This window comes from Sciurus carolinensis, chromosome X (genome assembly GCF_902686445.1).
Source record: "Sciurus carolinensis chromosome X, mSciCar1.2, whole genome shotgun sequence".
Classification (NCBI taxonomy): domain Eukaryota; kingdom Metazoa; phylum Chordata; class Mammalia; order Rodentia; family Sciuridae; genus Sciurus; species Sciurus carolinensis.
The window spans coordinates 107,057,937-107,079,741 of record NC_062232.1 but is presented as its reverse complement, the minus strand read 5'-3'; the positions used below and the strand labels follow the sequence as shown (position 1 = coordinate 107,079,741).

General features: G+C 33.7%; 1 protein-coding gene across 1 annotated transcript; it reads right to left on the bottom strand.

The window, feature by feature from the left end:
- Positions 1 to 20,791: 20,791 nt before the first annotated feature.
- On the bottom strand, positions 20,792 to 21,328 carry LOC124971324 (mediator of RNA polymerase II transcription subunit 28-like). Its single transcript, XM_047535096.1, has one exon. It carries the CDS (start codon positions 21,326 to 21,328, stop codon positions 20,792 to 20,794), a length of 537 nt encoding a protein of 178 aa, XP_047391052.1.
- Positions 21,329 to 21,805: the final 477 nt, after the last annotated feature.

Genomic DNA, 21,805 nt, shown 5'->3' with positions numbered 1-21,805 from the left:
ATTTATTTATTTATTTATTTATTTATTTATTTATTTTTGCGGTGCTGGGGATTGAACCCAGGGCCCTGTGCTTGCAAGGCAAGCACTCTACCAACTGAGCTATCTCCCCAGTCCCAGTTATTTATTTCCACTTAGTATAATTTTCAACCTCTTTGAATTTATCTGAATAGGTCTCATAGTAGGAAGAGAAGATGGCTAACTATAGGAAGAATGTACTTCCCAGCAGTTTCTTAGCACCAGATTGAAAAAGAAAAAGAAAAAAAAAAAAAAACCAGGAAGGTTGCTCCTTAGTGAGGTGGGTAACTAAGGGAACTCACTGAAACTTAATCTTGGATAGTAAAAGAAACCACAGAGACACAGAAAGTCAGAAACTTCAAACATAATTTAAGAAATATTATGCTAGAAATGAGCCCTCTTGGTTGGCAGCAGCAGCAGCTGCAAGCTGCTGCATTTAGGGACAGGGTAGCTCAGGGAGGGATTGAGAGAGGAAACCATAGCACACAAATATTTAAACAAAAATTGACCTGGAGTATCAAGTGGAATAGAGAAGGAGGCTGATCTTGATGAACCCAGAGTCAGAGGAGGAATTTGTTGAGTGAAGAACAACCAAAATCCCTCTGCCAAAGGGCAGATACTTCAGTGGGAACTGGATTCCCAACATGTGAACTGGTCTCCAGTGTAGGAATCTCATAAGTGCTATGTGGCCATAAGCAGAGACAGGAAACAGGGATATCATAAAGGAAGTTGCAGGGAATCCTATTATTTCCCCAGAGTGTCCCTGAACAAGAGCAATTGAAATAGGCACAAAAAAATTGTGCTTGGAGCATGAAAACTCCAGATATCAAGGTGAGAGAGCTCTCTTTGATACTGGTGACCCATAAGAGCTATTGGGAAGACGCTAATGAGAGCCACACAGGAGGATCTGCAGTACAGGGCTGATACCCAGTATGTCATCTTTATAGAAGTGAATATGACACCAGTGGAGGTTTATTTCCTGTACCCTAAAAATGGATATTATCAGAGGCTGCTGGAATCCAGATGTCCAGCAGTCATATTTCCCCAGCAAGAGGGGGCACGTATCAATTCTCAAACACCCATCAACAGAGTTACAGTGTCAGTCAAAACTAAACTCCAAATTCCAGACTTCCAATTTAGAACTCTGCACCACTACCACTACAGAAACACATGATTTGTCAGCACTCCTTGGTCTATCCCATTGTATAATGAGAAGAGAGACACCAATACCTATGAAAACCAGCTTTTGCTCCTAGTCACCATGGCTGTCAGCTAGGTAAGGAACACAATGACATTGGATTTAACAACCCCCAGCCCTTGACTCAAGGGTTGCAGAGCTAAAAATAAACACAAAGAATGAAGATTTATCACTGTCATTTGTTTGACCACCCAAACAAAACAAACCCTTTATTTCTTGTTCATTTTTTTCTTTTTTTTCTCTGTATTCCCCCAATTTAAAATATCTTTTTAAATTTAAACTTTTTAATTATTTTCAGGCATAATTTCATTATATTTTATTATTTTTTATTTTTTCCCATTCTGTGAGATTGTGTATGTGTGGGTGTTTTCTCGCTGCATATAGAAGATATATATATATATATATGTAAATATATACAATATATGTATGAATTTATATATTAATAAGTTTATGAATATATATGAATATAATTTTACTTTCAACATAATTATTTTCTTCTTTATTTTAGCCTTGGTTTGACTTAGGTGGGGTATAATTTTACATTTATTTGACTTATTTTGATCTTTCACTTGTTTGTTCATATCTTTCATTTTGTCTCTGTTATTATTCCTTATTTATTATTCTCTTCCCCCACTAACAGCCAAATTGTCCTGTTCCCTCTTTCTTTTGTCTTTTATTACTTTTAGGTAACTTTTATTCCTCCTTTTTATAGCAGACATCTGCTGTCTCCTGCCTCTCCTGTATTCACTTTTCAAAATATTTCACATTTCCTCTTGCCTTTTACCCTCTTTTCTTTGCACTCAAGAAACTGTAATTTCACTATCTAATATAATGATACTGTTTTTTTTATTTCTATCCCATTCATGTTGCTGTGATTATTAATTTAGTGGATAATGTAGTATACTCCAGATGTTTAATGACTTACTAGTTTATAGATTTTTTATTGGTAGTACTCATGTTAAATGGTGACCCTGCCATTTCTATATAGGTGGTAATTAGTGTTACAGATATTGAAGTAGACACTGGACATTTATCTTAAGGCTGTACATCTGTTGCTAATATTTTTTTTTTATTTACTTATTTTTTTTACGTTTACATAGGGTAATGATGTTTATTATATTTTTCCCCTCCCCCCCACCCCTCCCACCCCTCCCACCCCTCCCACCCCTCTTTTCCCTCTACACAGTCCTTCTTTCCTTCATTCTTACTGCTCTCCTTAGCCTAACTCTAAACCTAACCCTAAACCTAATGCTAGCCCCTCCCACCCCCATTATATGTCCTCATCCGCTTATCAGCGAGATCATTTGTCCTTTAGTTTTTTGAGATTGGCTTATCTCACTTAGCATGATATTCTCCAATTTCGACCATTTGCCTACAAATGCCATAATTTTATCATTCTTCATTGCGGAGTAATATTCCATTGTATAAATATGCCACAGTTTCTTTATCCATTCATCAACTGAAGGGCATCTAGGTTGGTTCCACAATCTGGCTATGGTGAATTGAGCAGCAATGAACATTGATGTGGCTGTATCTCTGTAGTATGCTGATTTTAAGTCCTTTGGGTATAGGCCAAGGAGTGGGATAGCTGGGTCAAATGGTGTTTCCATTCCAAGCTTTCTGAGGAATCTCCACACTGCTTTCCAGAGTGGTTGCACTAATTTGCAACCCCACCAGCAATGTATGAGTGTTCCTTTTTCACCACATCCTCGCCAACACCTATTGTTGCTTGTATTCTTGATAATCGCCATTCTAATTGGGGTGAGATGAAATCTTAGGGTGGTTTTGATTTGCATTTCCCTTATTACTAGGGATGTTGAACATTTTTTCATATATCTGGTGATTACTTGTACATCTTCTTCTGTGAAGTGTCTGTTCATTTCCTTAGCCCATTTGTTGATTGGATTATTTGTATTCTTCGTGTAGAGTTTTTTGAGTTCTTTATAGATTCTGGAAATTAGCGCTCTATCTGAGGTATGGTTGGCAAAGATATTCTCCCACTCTGTAGGCTCTCTCTTCACATTTCTGATAGTTTCCTTTGCTGAGAGAAAGCTTTTTAGTTTGAATCTATCCCAGTTGTTTATTCTTGCTTTTATTTCTTGTGCTATGGGAGTCCTGTTAAGGAAATCTGATCCTGAGCCAACAAGTTGAAGATTTGGACCTACTTTTTCTTCTATAAGATGCAGGGTCTCTGGTCTGATTCCGAGGTCCTTGATCCATTTTGAGTTGAGTTTTGTGTGGGGTGAGAGATAGGGGTTTAGTTTCATTCTATTGCATATAGTTTTCCAGTTTTCCCAGCACCATTTGTTGAAGAGGCTATCTTTTCTCCATTGCATATTGTTGGAACCTTTGTCTAGTATGAGAAAATTGTATTTATTTGGGTTTGTGTCCATGTCCTCTATTCTGTACCATTGATCTACCTGTCTATTTTGGTACCAATACCATGCCGTTTTTGTTACTATTGCTTTGTAGTAGAGTTGAAGATCTGGTATTGCAATACCCCCTGCTTCAATCTTGCTACTGAGGATTGCTTTAGCTATTCTAGGTTTTTTATTCTTCCAGATGAATTTCATAATTGCTTGCTCTATTTCTGCGAGGTACATCATTGGGATTTTAATTGGAATTGCATTGAATCTGTATAGAACTTTAGGTAGTATAGCCATTTTGACGATATTAATTCTGCCTATCCAGGAACATGGGAGATCTTTCCATCTTCTAAAGTTTTCTTTAATTTATTTCTTTAGTGTTCTGTAGTTCTCATTGTAGAGGTCTTTCACCTCTTTTGTGAGATTGATTCCCAAGTATTTTATTTTTTTCAATGCTATTGTGAATGGAGTAGTTTTCCTAATTTCTCTTTCTGAAGATTCATCACTTATGTATAAAAATTCATTGGATTTATGAGCATTGATCTTGTAACCTGCTACTTTACTGAATTCACTTATGAGTTCTAAAAGTTTTCTGGTGGAATTTCCAGGTTCCTCTAAATATATAATCATGTCATCAGCGAACAGGGATAGTTTGAGTTCTTCTTTTCCTATTCGTATCCCTTTAATTTCTTTGGTTTGTCTGATTGCTCTGGCTAGAGTCTCAAGGACGATGTTGAATAGAAGCGGTGAAAGAGGGCATCCCTGCCTTGTTCCAGTTTTTAGGGGGAACGCTTTCAGTTTTTCACCATTTAGAATGATATTAGCCATGGGCTTAGCGTAGATGGCCTTTATAATGTTTAGGAATGTTCCCATTACCCCAATTTTTTCTAGTGTTTTGAGCATGAAGGGATGCTGTATTTTATCAAATGCTTTTTCTGCATCTATTGAAATAATCATGTGATTCTTAACTTTAAGTCTGTTGATATGGTGAATGACATTTATTGATTTCCGAATGTTGAACCAACCTTGCATCCCTGGGATAAAACCCACTTGATCGTGTTGCTAATATTAATGCTATTCCTGGCTTCTCCATAATCTAAGAGTGACTGGAAAATGATTGGCACAATTCAAGTTCACAGAGTAGATCCTGCTGCTTGAGAAATACATGCAACTCAGTCAAGTAATAACAAATATCACCCTATATGCATTCTTGTACCACCTGAGCCTCAACAATACTTCAACACATAGAATTAGGGAGACAAAGCCTCAAACAACAAGGCCCAAAGAGAAACAATCATATGAGGTCCTCAGTTCCTATTCCTGGACATATATGTCAAAAGCAGAGAGAAGTCCTAGAACAACCTGAAACACACACCAACTACACACAAAAGGACACATGTGTAAAAGAGAAAAGAGAGTCCTTTTCAATAAATGCACAATTCCAAGACCTCTGAAAACATGAGGAAACAGGCAAAATGAATCTCCCCCAAGATTTATAATCCTCCAACAAAGGATCCCATCCATAAGGAAATTGATGAAATTTTAATGAAAGATTATATAAAAGATTATTAAATGTTCAATGAAATAAAGATTAAAAAAGACAAAAACCTGACAGTCATTGGCATAGAGGAGAATATGGAGATACAGGCTAAATACATTAAGAACATTTTAAATGAGATAGTAATAGAAAATTTTCCCCACATCAGAAATGACATTCACATACAGGATGCAGGTAATACTCCACATAGAAAAGATCAGAATAGAACCTTTCCAAGACACATCATAATCAAAATACCTAATTTAGAAAATAAGGAAATAATATTAAATTCATCAAGAGAAAAATGTTACATTTAGAAGCCTGTCAATAAGGCTCACTTCAGACTTCACAACTCAGACCCTAAAATCAAGGAGGGCCTTGAATGAGATAATTCAAGCTTTAAAAGAAAACAATTGCCAGCCAAGATTGCTATATTCAGCAAAGCCCTCAAAATTTATGGGAAAATAAAAATTTTTCTATGACAAGCATAAACTGAAAGAATTCAAGACAACCAAAGCAGCAATACAAAGAATACTCAAAGATAAACTTTAAACAGAGGAACTTAAAAAGAAACCCCAGGGCTTACAAAAACAAACCCCAAACATCACTAGATGAGCAACCAACTAAATGGAATCAACACAGAAATAAATATAGTAAACAAATCAAAATGGCAGAAAAGTATGAACACATATCCATAATAACACTGAATATAAATTATCTCAACTCACCAATTAAAACACAGAGATTAGAACAATTAATCAAAAAACAATATTCAACTATGTTATTAGGCAATGAAACCCACAAGGAGAAAGTAAAAGGATAGAAAAAACATCTATGCAAATTGAGTCCAAAAATGAGGAGGAGTAGGAGTCCTTATATCTGACAAAGCAGATTTCAAGTCAAAGCAAATGACAGGAGACAAAGAAGGCCACTATATACTGATAAAGGGAAAATTCCAATAAGAAGATATAATAATAGTAAATATTTATGCTCTGAATATTGGTATACCTAATTGCATCAAGAAAAAATACTTCTTGACATTAAATCTCTGATAGACACCAACAAAATAATACTTTGTGATTTCAACACACTCATATCACTGATACACAGGTCATCTAAACATTAAATCAGTTAATATATTTCTGACCTAATACAATAAATAAAATGAATCTAATTGGCATCTACAGAACATATCACCCCCAAACAGTTGAATTTACGTTCTTCTTAGCAACTCGTGTGCTGCATCTATTTCCTACCACTCTGACACTTGACACAGTTCTGTTGGAGCAGAGGATTCAACACTTGACACCTTTCTGTTGAATAATCATCCTCCCTCTTGGGGACCATAGGCATGGCATGTTTCCATGTACAGTTGCTTTTAATACTAATAATCAATATATCCTTAGATTCAGATTATAGAGAATACTGGGGAGATTTCATGGTGCTAGGACATAAAATAACATACAATAAAGTTTAATATTAATACTTAGATGAAATTATAAATAAGTAATTATAATTTGCTCAAAATTGTAAGGATCCTGTGATCTCTTTTAGTATACAATATTCTCTAAAAGTTATGTATGAGAATGTATTCCTCTGAGCTTTGATGTGGTGTTTGGTCTTCATTGCTTTCTTAGTGTTTATGATTAAGTTTAAGGATATTTTTCCCACTTAATAAATAAATAGGTTAATCATAGGTACAATTTGTATTCTTCCTATGTCTAGTTAGAGTTTTAGTCCATCACTGAGTACATGAAATAGAATAAATATTAACTATAAACTGATTCCTCTATTCTCTGTTAGTAATAACAAAAAAAATTCCACTGTTAATAACTAACATTAGAGTTCTTGGAAGGGATAACTTCTACAGAAACTTAATGTTGTATTCTTTCAGGAAAGTTAAAACTAAATGGAGCATGGTGCCCTCTACCTTGCTGGGAACTGTTTTTCTTTTTAAGCTCTCATACAGTAAGAACATGTTTCTTGAATAAGATCATTAATTATACTCTTGAAGATTTTTTACTTAACATTTCCTTGTATTAAACATGAAATGATGTAATCAACACCAAAGTAAAAACATACAAAAAGACTCTGTGAACAATAAAGATTCAGACTCAGTCTCAGAACACTTGGTTTCCCTGTGTGCTGTTTCTCCACCACACCAATACCTCCCATCCACCTCGGACCCCTAACTGCTGCTAGGGCTGGTCCGCAGCACTCGTGGAACTTTTCCCAAAATAGACTGTATTCTGTGTTACAATGTAAGTCTTAGCAACTACAAAGAAACTGATATGATTCCATGCATTCTTTCATATAACAATGGAATGAAATTAAAAATAAACGAGAAAATATTAGAAATAACAAAAACATATGGATATTGAACAAAACTCTTTCAAAGGAAGAGTAGATCATAGAAGAAGGAAATTGTTAGAATCAAATGAAAATAGATATAAAACATAGCAAAATTTCGGGAAAATATGAAAGTAATTCATAAAAAAACAAAGCCAGGCACAGTGGTACAAACCTGTAATCTCAGCAACTCAGGAGACTGGGGCAGGAGGACTTCAGGTTCTAGATCATCCTCAGCAACTTAGTGAAGTTTTGCCTCAAAATAAAGGTAAATAAATAAATAAAAAGGGATGAGAGTGTGGCTCCATGGTTAAGTGCTTCTGGGTTCAATCCCTTCTACCAAAAAATACAAAATAAAAATAAAAATAGATTATTAATAAATAGACTTATGCTCCTTCTCAAGGCCTTAGAAAATGAAGAACAAACTATTCCCCACACCCATAGAAGAAACGGAAAAATAAAGATGAGAGTCAAAATTAATAAAATTGTAATAAAAAATAATACTTAAGATCAATGCAACAGAGTTGTTTGAAAAGTTAAGTAATATTGATAAATCCTTAGCAAAACTAACCAAAAGAAAGAGATGAACCAAATCAAAAAAATTAGAGATGAAAGAGGAGATATCATTGCAGTCACTTCTAAAATCCCAAGAATCATTAGAAACTATTTTGAAAACTTATACTCCAATAAACTGGAAAACCTAAAAGATACTGGCAACTTTATAGACACATTTAAGTGCCCAAAATGAACAAGAAAGATGTAGAAAGACTAATCAGACCAATATTAAATAATGAAATTGAAACAGCAACTAAGAACTTTCCAATGATGGAGAGCCCAGGAAAAGACAGATTTTTCAGCTGAGTAACACCAGAACATTAAAGAAGAACAAAAACCAGACTTTCTCAAAATATTCTATGAAATTGAATGAGAAGGAATACTCCCAAATACATTCTATGAAGTCAGCATAATCCTGATACAAACAAACAAATGCACATAATGCAAAGAAAACTACTGACCAATATCCTTCATGAAGATAGATGCAAAAATCCTTAATAATATATTAGCAAACCACCTTGAAAATTACATCAAGAAGACAATAGATCATAATCAATTTGGTTTCATCCCAAGGATGCAAGTTTGCTTCAACATACACAAATCAATAAATGTAAATCACCACATGAATAGAATTAAAGACAAAGAAGTATATATCATCTCAAAAAAATTCAGAAAAAGCCTCTACTAAAATCTATCACCCATTTATTTTAAAAACATTGGAGTAACTAGGGATAGAAGGAACTCACCTTAACATTATAAATGCAATATATGCCAAACCCAAACCCAACATTATACTGAATAGAGAAAATTGAAAGCATTTCCTCTAAAATCAGGAATAAGACAAGGATGTTCACTCTCACAACTTGTATTTACTATTATTCTTGAAACTAACCAGTGGAATCAGACAAGAAAAGGCAATTAAAGGATATTAATAGGAAAAGAAGTCAAACAATCTCCATTTTTTCATGACATGATTCTTTATCTACAAGATAAAGTCCCTAAAAAATAGTACTTCACAAATGAATTCAGAAAATTAGCAGGATACAAAATCAACATTCTTAAATCAATAGCTTTCCTATACTTCAAATGGGATTAAAATTGTCCTTATTTTTCCTTTACTTAGCACCCATATTAGAATAAACTATATAAATTACATTGATTTGTCTTCAAATATTTTCAATTTAAGTATTAATTTCTTCTCTTTCCTGTCTCCCCTTCAATAAATTATTCATCTATAATAGGGTAGAAATAAGTTTAAAATTTTTCATTTCTCTTGTTTATGATCTTTATTTCTTATGCAAAATGCTCTGTGTGTTCACTAATGTCCTCCCAACTCATTAGGTCATTTAACATTTTTCTTACATATACTAATGTTATTGATTACTAAATGCAATTTCTATATTTATACTTCATTTGACTTCTTTAAATTTTCAAATGAAATTGTGTGCACATTTCTTATCTTCTTTTTTATTGTCAGTCACATTTTGTTTATATTTCGTGTAAAATATTAATAGATAATGGCACATGATATCTGATTCCAGTAATTACAACAACTCTTTATTTAGTGTGATAAAATACTGGACAAATTTACTCTATAACTGAGTTGTCTCTGGTCTTCTTCAAAGCTTTCCTTAGACTTTGTTGGTCAATGACTTCAAATAAGATCAACAACATTTCCTAGTAGGAGAGTGCAAATGTTCAGATGATTGCAAGCTCAGTAAGAATGAAAACAACTAGAACTTTCACTGGTTGTTTTGATAGTGGGAAATGGTAAAACCACATTTTTGGTGAAAAAATAAAAATACACATTAATGGTATTAATGGTATTTGAAGATAGTGTGTTTGGGAGATAATTATGACTAGATGAGGTCATGAGGTTGATACCCTCATGATAGAATTAGTAGCTATTTTTTTTTTTTGGATAGAGCATTTATAATTTTTTCAAAATCAGTGCCACATTTTATCAAAAGCCATTAAAATTGTGAATTGTTTGATACCCTGAACATGGAAAAATCTCTAACTATGAAATCCTTTATGAAAGCATTACTTAATAATATTTGGTTGGAGAATGTTATGATTTTTTTTATTGTAAACAAATGGGATACATGCAATGCAGTTGTGGAGGAATCATATGTAAGACTTGCCATCCTCCACAACCATGAGCTGAACAAACCTTTACCAGTTACAAATTACCTAGTCTGGAGTATTTTGTTATATCAAGAGAAAATTGACTAAGATTATATCTCATTCTGCTTTTCATTTGGGTTTCCCTAATGATTGTTGGTGTTGAGCATCTTTTTATACCCTGATTGGCCATTTGTATGTCTTTTTTTGGAGGAAAGTCTGGTCAAGTCCATTGCCTATTTTTATTCATTCATTTGTGTTATGGAGTTATACTCCTATTTCTGGGTATATATCCCAAAATGCTGAAATTAGAATCTCAAAAAAATGGTTACACTCCCATGTTTATTGCAGCATTATTCACAAAAGCCTAAGTATGGAACCAAATTCAGAGTCCACCAATGGATAAGTGGATAAAAATATGTAGTATATACATACAATGGAACATTACTCAGTCTTAAAACAACAGGAAGTCCTGCCATGTATGACAATGTGGAAGGCAGTATGCTAGGTGAATTAAGTCATGCACAGAAAGATAAATACTGTATAATTCTTCCTACAAGAGATGCCAAAATATTTAAACTTATAATAATATATCATTGACTTGTAGTTGTCAGAGGCTACAGGAGACAGAAATGGGGACTTGCTGTGTAATACTCTTGAAGTTTCAGTTATACAAGGTGAATAAGTTGCAGAGATCTGCTGTAGATTGCACTAAGGGTAAACAATAATTTATTACACACAAAAAAATTATTAAAAGTTTCAATCTTATGTTAATGTTTTTGCCACAATTAAAAAATTAAAACTAATACCAATGTATCTTGGAAATTTCTGGGTTTGAAAATGTTTGTTTCAATCCAGTATTTTTAAATAATTGAAAAAGCTTAAATGTAACTATTAATATATAATTCCTCTTTTTCTAGCTGAAAGGATCAAAACCTTCACTTTAATTCTAGTTGTGCTAGAATTCTAGTTGTACTAGTTGTGCTCGTAGCTCAGATATGGCATCTATTCTGTAATCAAGGAACATGAAAACTTTGGGATTAATCTTACTGTAACACAATAGTATGCTTAAAATACTTTGAAATATTTCCATATATCTCTATTTCTTGATACTACACACAGGATGGTTATTTGTATTATATAATGTTGTGATTAGATAGTATTGAAGAGACACCTATATAAGCAATGGTGTAACACTTATACAAAATTCCAGTTTAATTTCTGAGTGGAAAGTAATGAAAGATGAAAAGATACCATTTTGCAAACAACAAATAATGAGTTGAAAGTGTGTGGGAAACAACCAGTGTACTATGCCATTGAAACTTTTGAATCATTGTCAACGGTTTTAAGATATTCATTTAGGCCATGTTTCAATAACAGAGGTGATATGTTTTTACTTTAAAAAGTTAGTTATTGGACCTCTTTTGTGCATAACCTTCAATTTTTATCAAAGTCTTTTTTTATGCTGTGTTTACAAGCTAAACCAGCTGTGAAAGGTGGAAGCATTATTGTTTGTATTCAGCAAAGATCTGTCATTTTGTGCTTACTGCAAGGCAAATGGCTCTGCCAGTTGGGGCTACAATTTATCAAGCTGGCAGAGTGACAATTTTCATTGTTGTAGAAAATTTTATCATGGATATCCAATTCTGAACAGTTAATATGGAAGGGAGGTCTGAGCAGGTGACTTCAACTTTGTCTTATCAGTATTGTAATCATTAATGACACCGACCCAGGAGATGAAGATCATTTGGGTCCCTGCAACCTGGAGCACTTCTCTCTGACAGATTTATCTGCCTCAACAACCACCAAGAGTCCCTGAGTTTCAGGAACAGATGTAATATAACAAACCAGCATTTCCCTACAGAACAATGAAAATTCTTTTTGTCACAGCTGTTTTAGAATGAACACAGGACAAAGAAAATAGGATGCTAAAATATTAATTCTCAAAATTACATGAATAGCATAAACTTCTAGCTAATCTACCTCATAAGTAGGAAATGAAGACAGTGACCAGCTTTAACAGCAGGAACATCATGTATCCATAAGTGTTTTCCAAATTACAATTCCTCAATATGCATTTTGTTGACGCAATATGGACATACAGACAATTGCTCTGCCCACAATACATTCCAAATAGACTCACTGTGGTCATGAGTCATTGGCTGCCAGTTTTCATTTCCAAACCTTGGGAAAAATATTCAAATATTAGAATCAATTATTGGTAAAGAAATGATTGGTGAACAAAACATGGGAGACATAATATTTAAAACAATAAATACTGTTTTACTAGGATACTAATTCGTCACATAACTGCCTAATTTGCCCATATATAATTCAATTTAAAAGAAATATTTGCACATCGTCCTTAAACGAGCTTCTGTAAATGTGAAAAATAACCTGGGCATGCTGGCATGTATGTGCATGTGCATGTGCACATAGGTGTGAGAGTACACACACACACACACACACTAATTGCCCCAGAAATAATTTCAACCAAGTCCTTGGTAGCCTATAATGTTTTACTTTGTTTTATCCTCACCTCCATTTATTTTTAGATATAGTACTAAATTGTCTCCTTTGTAAATCTAAACTTCTGAAAATAAAAATATTAATAATAATGGTTTAGTGTATACCTGGAAATCTATCAGGATTATTTCTTTCAATTTCTCATTTTATTCTCATAATATCCCTTTTACATGGTTACTATTACTATGCCATTTTACACATGAAAAGCTAAAATTTGAATGGTATACCAGATTACAAACTTCATATAAATATTAAATGGAGGGCCAGAACATGAACTTAGATCTTCTACTTTCCACATCTTGGAGACTTAAGTATTAAACAATAGTGCTGTAAATCTCTATGCTATTTTTCTGTAACCTTAAAATTATTAGGAATTTACTCATTACTTCCTCTCTCATCAATGTCTCTTTCACTTGTGCCTTCCCCTATTTTTTCCCATTAACAAGAATAAAAGAGCAAAAGCTAACCCACAATAAGAGGATGAGGGGAAGAAAAGAAGTTCACTGGATTAGACAAAGGAGAATGAAGGGAAGGGAGTGGAGATGGGAAATGGAAAGACAGTGGAATGAATCTGACATCACTTTCTCATGTAGATATATGAATACACAACTAGTGAATCCAACCATTGGGTACATCCACTGGGATCCTAATTAGAACAAGAAATATTCTATGCTTATATAATTATATCAAAATGGATTCTATAAGTATGTATAACTAATTAAACTAATTAAAAATTTTTAAAAAGATGAATGAGTAGGTGAATAGAAGTGATTCAGGAGGAGAAAAAGAACAAACTTCTCTCAGATGCTTTTCTTTTTAATTTACTAATGTATCTTCATTCTTTTTTTAATTTTTTTTACAGACTGCGTTTTGATTCATTGTACACAAATGGGGTACAACATTTCATTTCTATGGTTGTGTACAATGTAGATTCGCACCATTCTTGTAATCATACATGTACATAGGGTAATGATGTCTGTCTCATTCCACCATCTTTCATACCCCCTTCTTCTCATTTCCCTCTATGTAATCTAAAGTTCCTCCATTCTTCTATCACCCTCCCATCCCTCACCTCCATTAGATATCATCATCCATTTATCAGGGAAAACATTCAGCCTTATTCTTAAACAAATTTGAGAAAGTCAACATTTTCCTTCTCTTCTTCACCTACTACTATTTATTCTTTAATGAATAAATTTTTATTTTGATCTTTAGCTCTTTAAACTATTCATCAGAAAGAGTCAATGACTTCCTACTTGTGAAATTACACAGGTCTTTATAAAACTTCATCTTACTTGAATTATCTTTTACATTTCACATGGTTGTCATTTTTTTGGAAATCTTTCCTTTCTAGGCTTCCTGCATACTCCTTTTGTTCTAGATCTATCCTGTTTTTGCAAGCACTGTAACTGAGTGTTCTTCAACCCCTTATATTATTTTCAATTTATGCTTCTCTCTTCTTATAAGTGCTCTTCTTCAAGAAGCTCTGCTTACTATCTGTGGTTGATACCACGTTCTCCTTACTTCAGTTACTTTAATTCTCACCTATGTCCTATTTAGATCTGTCTCATTTTAAACTCTATGACTACAAATCTTCTTAAATCTCCATTTAATCTGTTTCTTCCACCATCATCTTAATTTTTCACTAATAATCTTTCACCTCTACTGCTGTAAAAATTTCCTAACTAGGGTATTCATTTTCAGTCTCTTTTTCATCTGTCTACCTCTGCATAATTCCCCCAGATACCCTTCTAAAACACAAGTGTATTCATATCATTCATCTGCAAAAGCATTCAGTATTCCTATCACATACATTCTAAATGCTAAACCATTTGGTATGACTTTTTAAGCATTGCCAGTCTGGCCTAATTTACCTTTTTGGCTTAATATACGAGGACCACCATACATATATGTTACATTGCTACCACACTGAATTATTTGCCAATTTTGTAATACACTATTTTTGCATATGTTTATGCATTCTAAATGTCTTTTTCTGAAAAATTAAAGTGGTATTCTCAGTCATTCCTTATGCCTAATAAATGTCTGTCATCTTTCAAGAATCAACTAAATGTTTCTTTTGAAAACCTTATTTCTCAGTGACATATAATTTGTCCTTCCTTTAAATGTCCATAAATGTGAGACTAAAAACTATAAAAATGCACAATTAGTCTTGCATTTTTTTACATACCAATGTCCTCTACCATTTTTGAGAACAACAAAGAAAGGGTTTTATTCATCTCTTTAATCCTAAAATGCAGTGAACATTACATATTTGCTATGGTGTGAATATTTGTGTTTCCCCCAAAATATATATGTTGAAACCTTACTTCCCAATGTGATGGTATTGGAAGATGGGGTCTTCCAGGGATAATTAGATAATGAGGGTAAAGTCCCTGCATTTGGAATAGGGCCCTTATAAGAAGGTACATAAGGGATTTTACTTCCTTCTTCTGCCATGTGACTACACACCAAAATGGTGTCTGTCATCTAAGAAGAAGGTCTTCATGAAAAACGGTAATGCTATTACATTGATTTTGGACTTTCTGGCCTTCAGAACTGTAGGAAATAAATTTCTATTATTGATTATACGCAGTCTATTGCATTTCTGGCATAGTAGCCCAAACTGACAAAAGTAAGACTCAGAAAGTATCTGCTGGATTAGTGAATAAATTTATGCAGACTGTTAAACTAGAAGCTATAGAACAATGAGACAGATATTTTGTTTTCAGATGAACGTTTAGCACAAATATATTTTTTGACAATCCAATATAAATAACCTAGATTATGAAGGAGTCTACAATAAGTAAAATTCTATAACAAACAACTTTTCCACATTATAGTATTTGCATAAGTTCTTTGGAAAAGGTTTTAAAAGCAGCTTGACTGTATGAGCATTTCATCAAAAATAATATTGCTGCTATCCACTAGTCATATTCTCATTACTTGAAACACACCTAGATGTATTTATTTATTTATTTATTTACCTCTTTAATTATTAACTGATAGCCTGTGGAGTAAAAAGGTACTGAGACATAGAGATGAAGAAACATGGCTCTAGCTTTGGCTTTCAGGTAACAAAATATACAGACTGAGGGTACAAAATTTGGAATTATTATGTTTTAAGAAGTGAAGCAATGTAAACTAGGCGCTTTTATAATCTGTGTTTTGACTAATTTCTGTCACATCAAAACCCTCCCTCCTTCCACTGCCAACACTCTCTTCACTTTCTTTTAAAAATAAAAACAGAAGGAAAACCATGGATATATGCAACAACGAAATTGGTTTTGGAGTTAAGTTCTGTTAATATTTTACTCTAATTTTGAGTATTTTGGGTTGTTATGTCAGTGAAAGCAGAACTTTCAATTTTCTATACATAATTTGCCATCTCATTTGGAACATTTTTTCAGACATGAGCAATCACTTTTCATTATGGACTGTTTGAATATATAACCCTAAAAATATGTGAAATAGTTCAAGCTGGATGCAATGGTGTATGCCTTTAATTCCACCTATTCAGGAGACTGAGGCAGAAGGATCACACCAAGTTCGAGGTCAGTCCAGACACTTAGTGAAACCCCATCTGAAAGTAAAAATGAAAAAGTCTGGGAAACTCACTTAATGGTAGCGCACCCCTGGGCTCAATCTCCAATACCACAATAAATAAAGAAGTACATAGATAAATACATAAATAAATAAATTAAATACTTTAGCATTTTTCCTGTATACTGCTTTATAAAGAAAAATCAAATAATTTTTATCATATATGTGAAAGAATGAATTTTATCCCATAAATAAAGTTAAACTAACTGTAAAAGTTTACCTTGTGTCAGGAAAACTTTTCCCTGTATGAAAAGTCATTTATTTTAAGAGCTTTTTGATATTTGTGTGCTTTGTTGCTTAGAAAATTACAATCAATTCCTGATTGATTTCTCTCCCAGATGTTGAGTCCCTTTTCTCTTTCTTTCACACCTCTGTCTGAGTGGAATTTCCATGCACAAAAACCTCCTTTGTTTCACCAGTAACTCCAGGATAAATTTTTGAACTTTTTCTGGTCATAATTGCCTCCACACTTTTCAGCACTTGTTTGCCATTCTTCTTCTCCATATGTGTTCTTGCTTCATCAAAGTACTTAATTTTCCTGACATTCAACATTCTGTTCCATACTACTCAGCCTTTGCACATGTTAGTTTCTCTGAATGGAATTCCTTTAGTTTCCAGTATCAACCTTAACTCATCAAAATCCCCAGGTTAGATTTGCCTTCTCTTTGAAGATTTTTTCAAAGTTTTTATTCCTGGAAAAATTAGTAAATACTACTCTAGCCTTCCAAAACCAGTATGAATTATTCAATGTAGCATTTATCAACAAAGTATTAAATTATTTGCTATTTGACATCTTTCCAAAAATTCAAATTGCTGTGAGTTAAAACTCTGACTTCTATTCAAAATTCTGTCATCATACCTCCAATGAAATAAATGGCACCTAATAAATACTAACTGAATTCATATTAAATGAATGAATAAATTTTAATATATTTATTTATATATTCATTCATTACATATTTATTAATTTTTATTATATAAACTATGCTTTGCTCAAATATTTGTATAAGATTATGAACAAGGAACATATAGTTTTTGTCCTTATGAAAGAGACCTACAAGTAAATGTTTTACCAACAAAATGCTATACTCAGAAAAGTTATTTTTTATTTCTCTCTCTTCTCTCATATCAGAAATTCTGTATTATTATTATATGCATGATCTATCATATTGCACAACAGTAACAGTAAAAAAAATCAACTAATTATAGAATGATTTTTTCAATTGAAGTATTATGGCCTTTAATAATCATACAATTTTATATTTAAAATCCAGTAAAATATAAAATCATATATTGTTCTGACTGATTAAAATGCTGTTTTGAAATTTTCAGTGAAATAATTTCTGTTCTTTACTCACAACTAAAAAAATAAGACATTTAGTATAAAAGAAATGACCAAAGAAACACAATTTAATCAGGTGATATTTATGGATATTCTGCATCTACCCATGTTTATATTTTACCTTTTGTCTATTGTCATTTCATTTTATTAATTTTTATTAAATTAAAGTACAAAGCTAAAGTTAATAATGTTTATAAGAACATTAAATAGATTACGAGTGTTCAACACCCCACTACTCCCTAATCCCAGTTTTACTACCTAGAGGTAAACATTTTTACTCATTTTTAATTGTCATTCTCAGTATAAATATGTTCATTAAATTTTATCCTAGGATGTGTAATTTCACAAGCTTTGGTAAAAGTGTATAGTTATATAACCATAGTATCTGAGATACCAAATAAGTCCATAAACCCAGAAATTTCTTCTTTCCCATTTGCAGGCATTTTTCATTCTTATCCTCTGACCTTGAGCAATGAACAAATACCTTCTTTTCCATCATTGTACAGTTATATTTTAAATAAATTAATTGAATTAAAATATATAGCATGTAGTGTGTGTTTTTTTGTGTCTTGCTGATATTCACCCATGTTGTCAAATGTATTAGTAGTTCATGTTTTTTTTATAGAGTATTGCAGCTTATTTTCTATTTTTATAACACAATAACTGAGAATATGATATGTATAAAGAAAAAAGGTTTATTCAACTCAGTTCTAGAGATTCAAATGCATCATACTAGCATCTGCTCACTTTCAGGTGGGGGACTAATAACAGATGGCATCAAATGGCACAATACATACAATAGTTGTGAGTGAATTTATGTGTACAAGGAAAACATCAGTGGTAAACTTGTTTATAAAAATCAATTCTTGTAGTAACTATTCAGTACCATGAGAGCCAGATCATTCCCATGAGAATGAATCTAGTGTTAAAAATCCTAGTCCAGTCTTTCAAAAACATTTATCCATTAATGAGGGTCAAACCCCTATCACCTAAATATCTCTTTTTATTTTATCTTACTTTTAGTGGTTTTTTTAGTTATACATTATAATAGAATAAATTTTGACATACTTATAAAAGCATGCAATATAATTTGAATCACAGTAATATAATTGTCACAGTACTTCCCCTCCCTTACCCCTATTCTCTTCCCTCTACTGGTTTTTCTGCTATTCATAGTTTTTTAAATTAGTGTCTTGTGGATGTGCATAATGGTGAGATTGATTGTGGTGTATTAATATATGTGCATAGGAGAGTTAGGTCAGATTCATTCCATTTCCCTATCACATTCCTCCTCCCTTCCTTTCATTCCCCTTCATCTACTCCAAACTATAGTATCTCTCTTAACCAATACTCATTTTTTTCAATATTGAAAAATTGTTATTTATTTGACAGAAAACTTCTGAATTAATATAAAGAAATGACAATAACTTGTAAACACACTAATTCAAAACATTTTCACTAAGCACCAAGTAGAACAGTTCCCTATCTTTTCACCAAAAACACCTTTATCATTGAAGATTGCTTCAAACTTAGTTTATTTAGGATTTTAATCAAGAAACCTAAAGCTGCCAATCAGAGCTTCTAATTAGCATAAGATGACCAGGTTAAACCCTTATGAGTAAAAAATAACTTTTAAGTTTCAACCTATACATTCCAACCAAGGGGATAAGCTAACCTCAGGCTGATCAACACAGGTCATAGGTCCACAAAACAAATATCATCCTCAAAGCACACAAACAAAATGAGTAATATATATTTATACACACACACACACACACACACATATATATATATATACACACACACACACAAAGTGAGAACAAAGTATTATGTAAAATACATGTTGTGTATATTCAATGCCTAATAGGAGTAATGCCTATTTTGCATGAGCATACAATGCAGCAAGGGGCATAGAAACAAGTACCATACACTAACCCACAAGGCAGTGGAAGGAATTAAAGTCCTTTGCCTTGGAATGGAGTGGAGGCTTCTCGACCAGGTAGCATCCAGGCCAGACCAGGAACATGAGTGGGTATCAAAGCATGTGGAGAAGGATCATCCTTGTTGGAGAGGACAAAAGAGTCATAGACCTACTGACTACTCAGAAGACAGTGGAGTGTCTGCACTGGCTGAAGGGATGTAATCTAAGAAAAGATACAACAGAGAACAGAAAACCTCCAACAAGAGGGCAAATACCTTCCCCAGAGGAGCCATGAGCTCTCTATGGAGGTGAAGGAGCGGAGGATCACTCTGCAGTTCACCTCCATCCCAAGGCCCTAGTCCCTGGCAATCAAATTCATGAGCAAGACTCTTCCTTTATGTAAACTGCCTTTTCTCCAAAAAGTAAAAGAAAAACACAAGCAAACAACACAAAATTCAAAAGAAAAAGAATCAGACCAAGCTTTGACCCCTCATACTTCCCCTGTGTTCCAGCTGTCATGCTAGAGACTGGGTCTGCTTTGTTACTCACACTGGTTCATTACTGCAAGGCATCTAGCAAATCATGCTCCTAATACATTTCCCCATCAAACAGGCAACACCACACAACACACAAACTCACCTAAACAAAAGGCGGTATCAACTTAAGGATCTACTGTGATATTATTACACTAACAGCATATTTTAACCCTTTTTCTGACCCATTTACAAAAAAACTTACAAAATGTCTGTGCTACTATGGAAGCATTACAAACATTGCATTAGATTCCTCTTCTTGAGGTAGTTCAAAATCTTGAGACAGCAAATTACATATTTTTCTCTATTATCATGAATGGGTAGTAAATGTTAAAGGACTAAAACCAAACTCCTTCTCCCCTGATTCTGGAGTATTGTAATTTTCCCCCTAAGATAATAACAAACTAACAACTGGAAAAAAGTATATAAAAGTCATATAAAAATTTTAAAAACAAGCAAAAAAACAAGAAAGAATCTGTGTCATCAAACTAAGTTTAAACTTTGCTACAAACAAAACCAAATCTCACTTGGTTCACCGAGCCATAAGTATTTTATAAACTAATCAAGTAATTAACAGTTCACAAAAATCAGGGAAATTTTTAGGCAGAAACAAAATTAACACCAACTCATTCCCTGGCAAATAATTCTTCTAAAATGTCACATCCACACAGAGAGGTTTGGTGAAACGGTCTTGAAGAGGCTACCTTGTAGGCCAGACCCCTTCAGGTCTGCTTCAGAGGCGCAGGGATATTGGCAGAAGCCTGCTCCAGGTAGGCCAAGGAGCCCTGAGGGACTTCGGCTGGCTTTTTGTGCTGCACATTGATGTCCTCCAGCACCTGCTGCCAAGGCCTTAGCTTTGTCAAATGCTTCTGCACCAGCGCATCTTTCTGCTGCAATTCATTCCTTAGTTCTGAGACGTCCTCTTTGATAACTTGCTCCGGTTTCTGGACAGACAACTGCAATCTTTTCTGTAGAAAGAAGCATTCTGTCTGTCTTGCAATGTCTAGAAACTTCTGGATGCACTGATCAACACCAGTTCCAATTTCTTCCTGATTGGTGCCATTGACATAATCCTGACTCACGAGAGAAGCAAAGCAAACCTGGAATGACGACTTCAACTCGTCCACCAAGGTGCTGCTAGAAGTTCTCGGCGCGCCAGGCACTGCGTGGAGAAGGGAAGCCTGGCCCCGGAGTCCCCGCAGGGGTGGCGGCGGCCCGGGAGGCTGCAGGGAGAACATACCGCCTAGCGGAGCCGCCATGTTTGGGATGGCGGGCCGCGGCCCACTGCCTCATTTTTAGTTTTATTGTTCAGTTTTGTAGATATAATATGGAAAAAAAACATATTTACATTGTTCATACCAATTTCTTGATTTGGTACATTGATCATTAATATTCTACTTTGACAGGCAATATTTTAAGCCAATGCTAATATCTTAAACTGTTATAACTGTAAATGATATGATTAATCATTACTCTCTTGTTTCAGTAACTGTTCAGATTATTGAATTCCTTACTATATACCTACCTACTTTGTCCATTGTGTACTTAATCTTCCATGTTTGTATATAATTTTTAATTTTGGAAAGTATACTTTATGATAATGTTTACTTTTCTATATGGCAATGTTTCCTCTATCATTTCGTTTTTAACAAATGTAACTGATTTCAAAATTCCTTTGAGCTAGGCCAGTAGTGCACACCTATAATCCCAGTGATCTGAGAGGCTGAGTCAAGAGA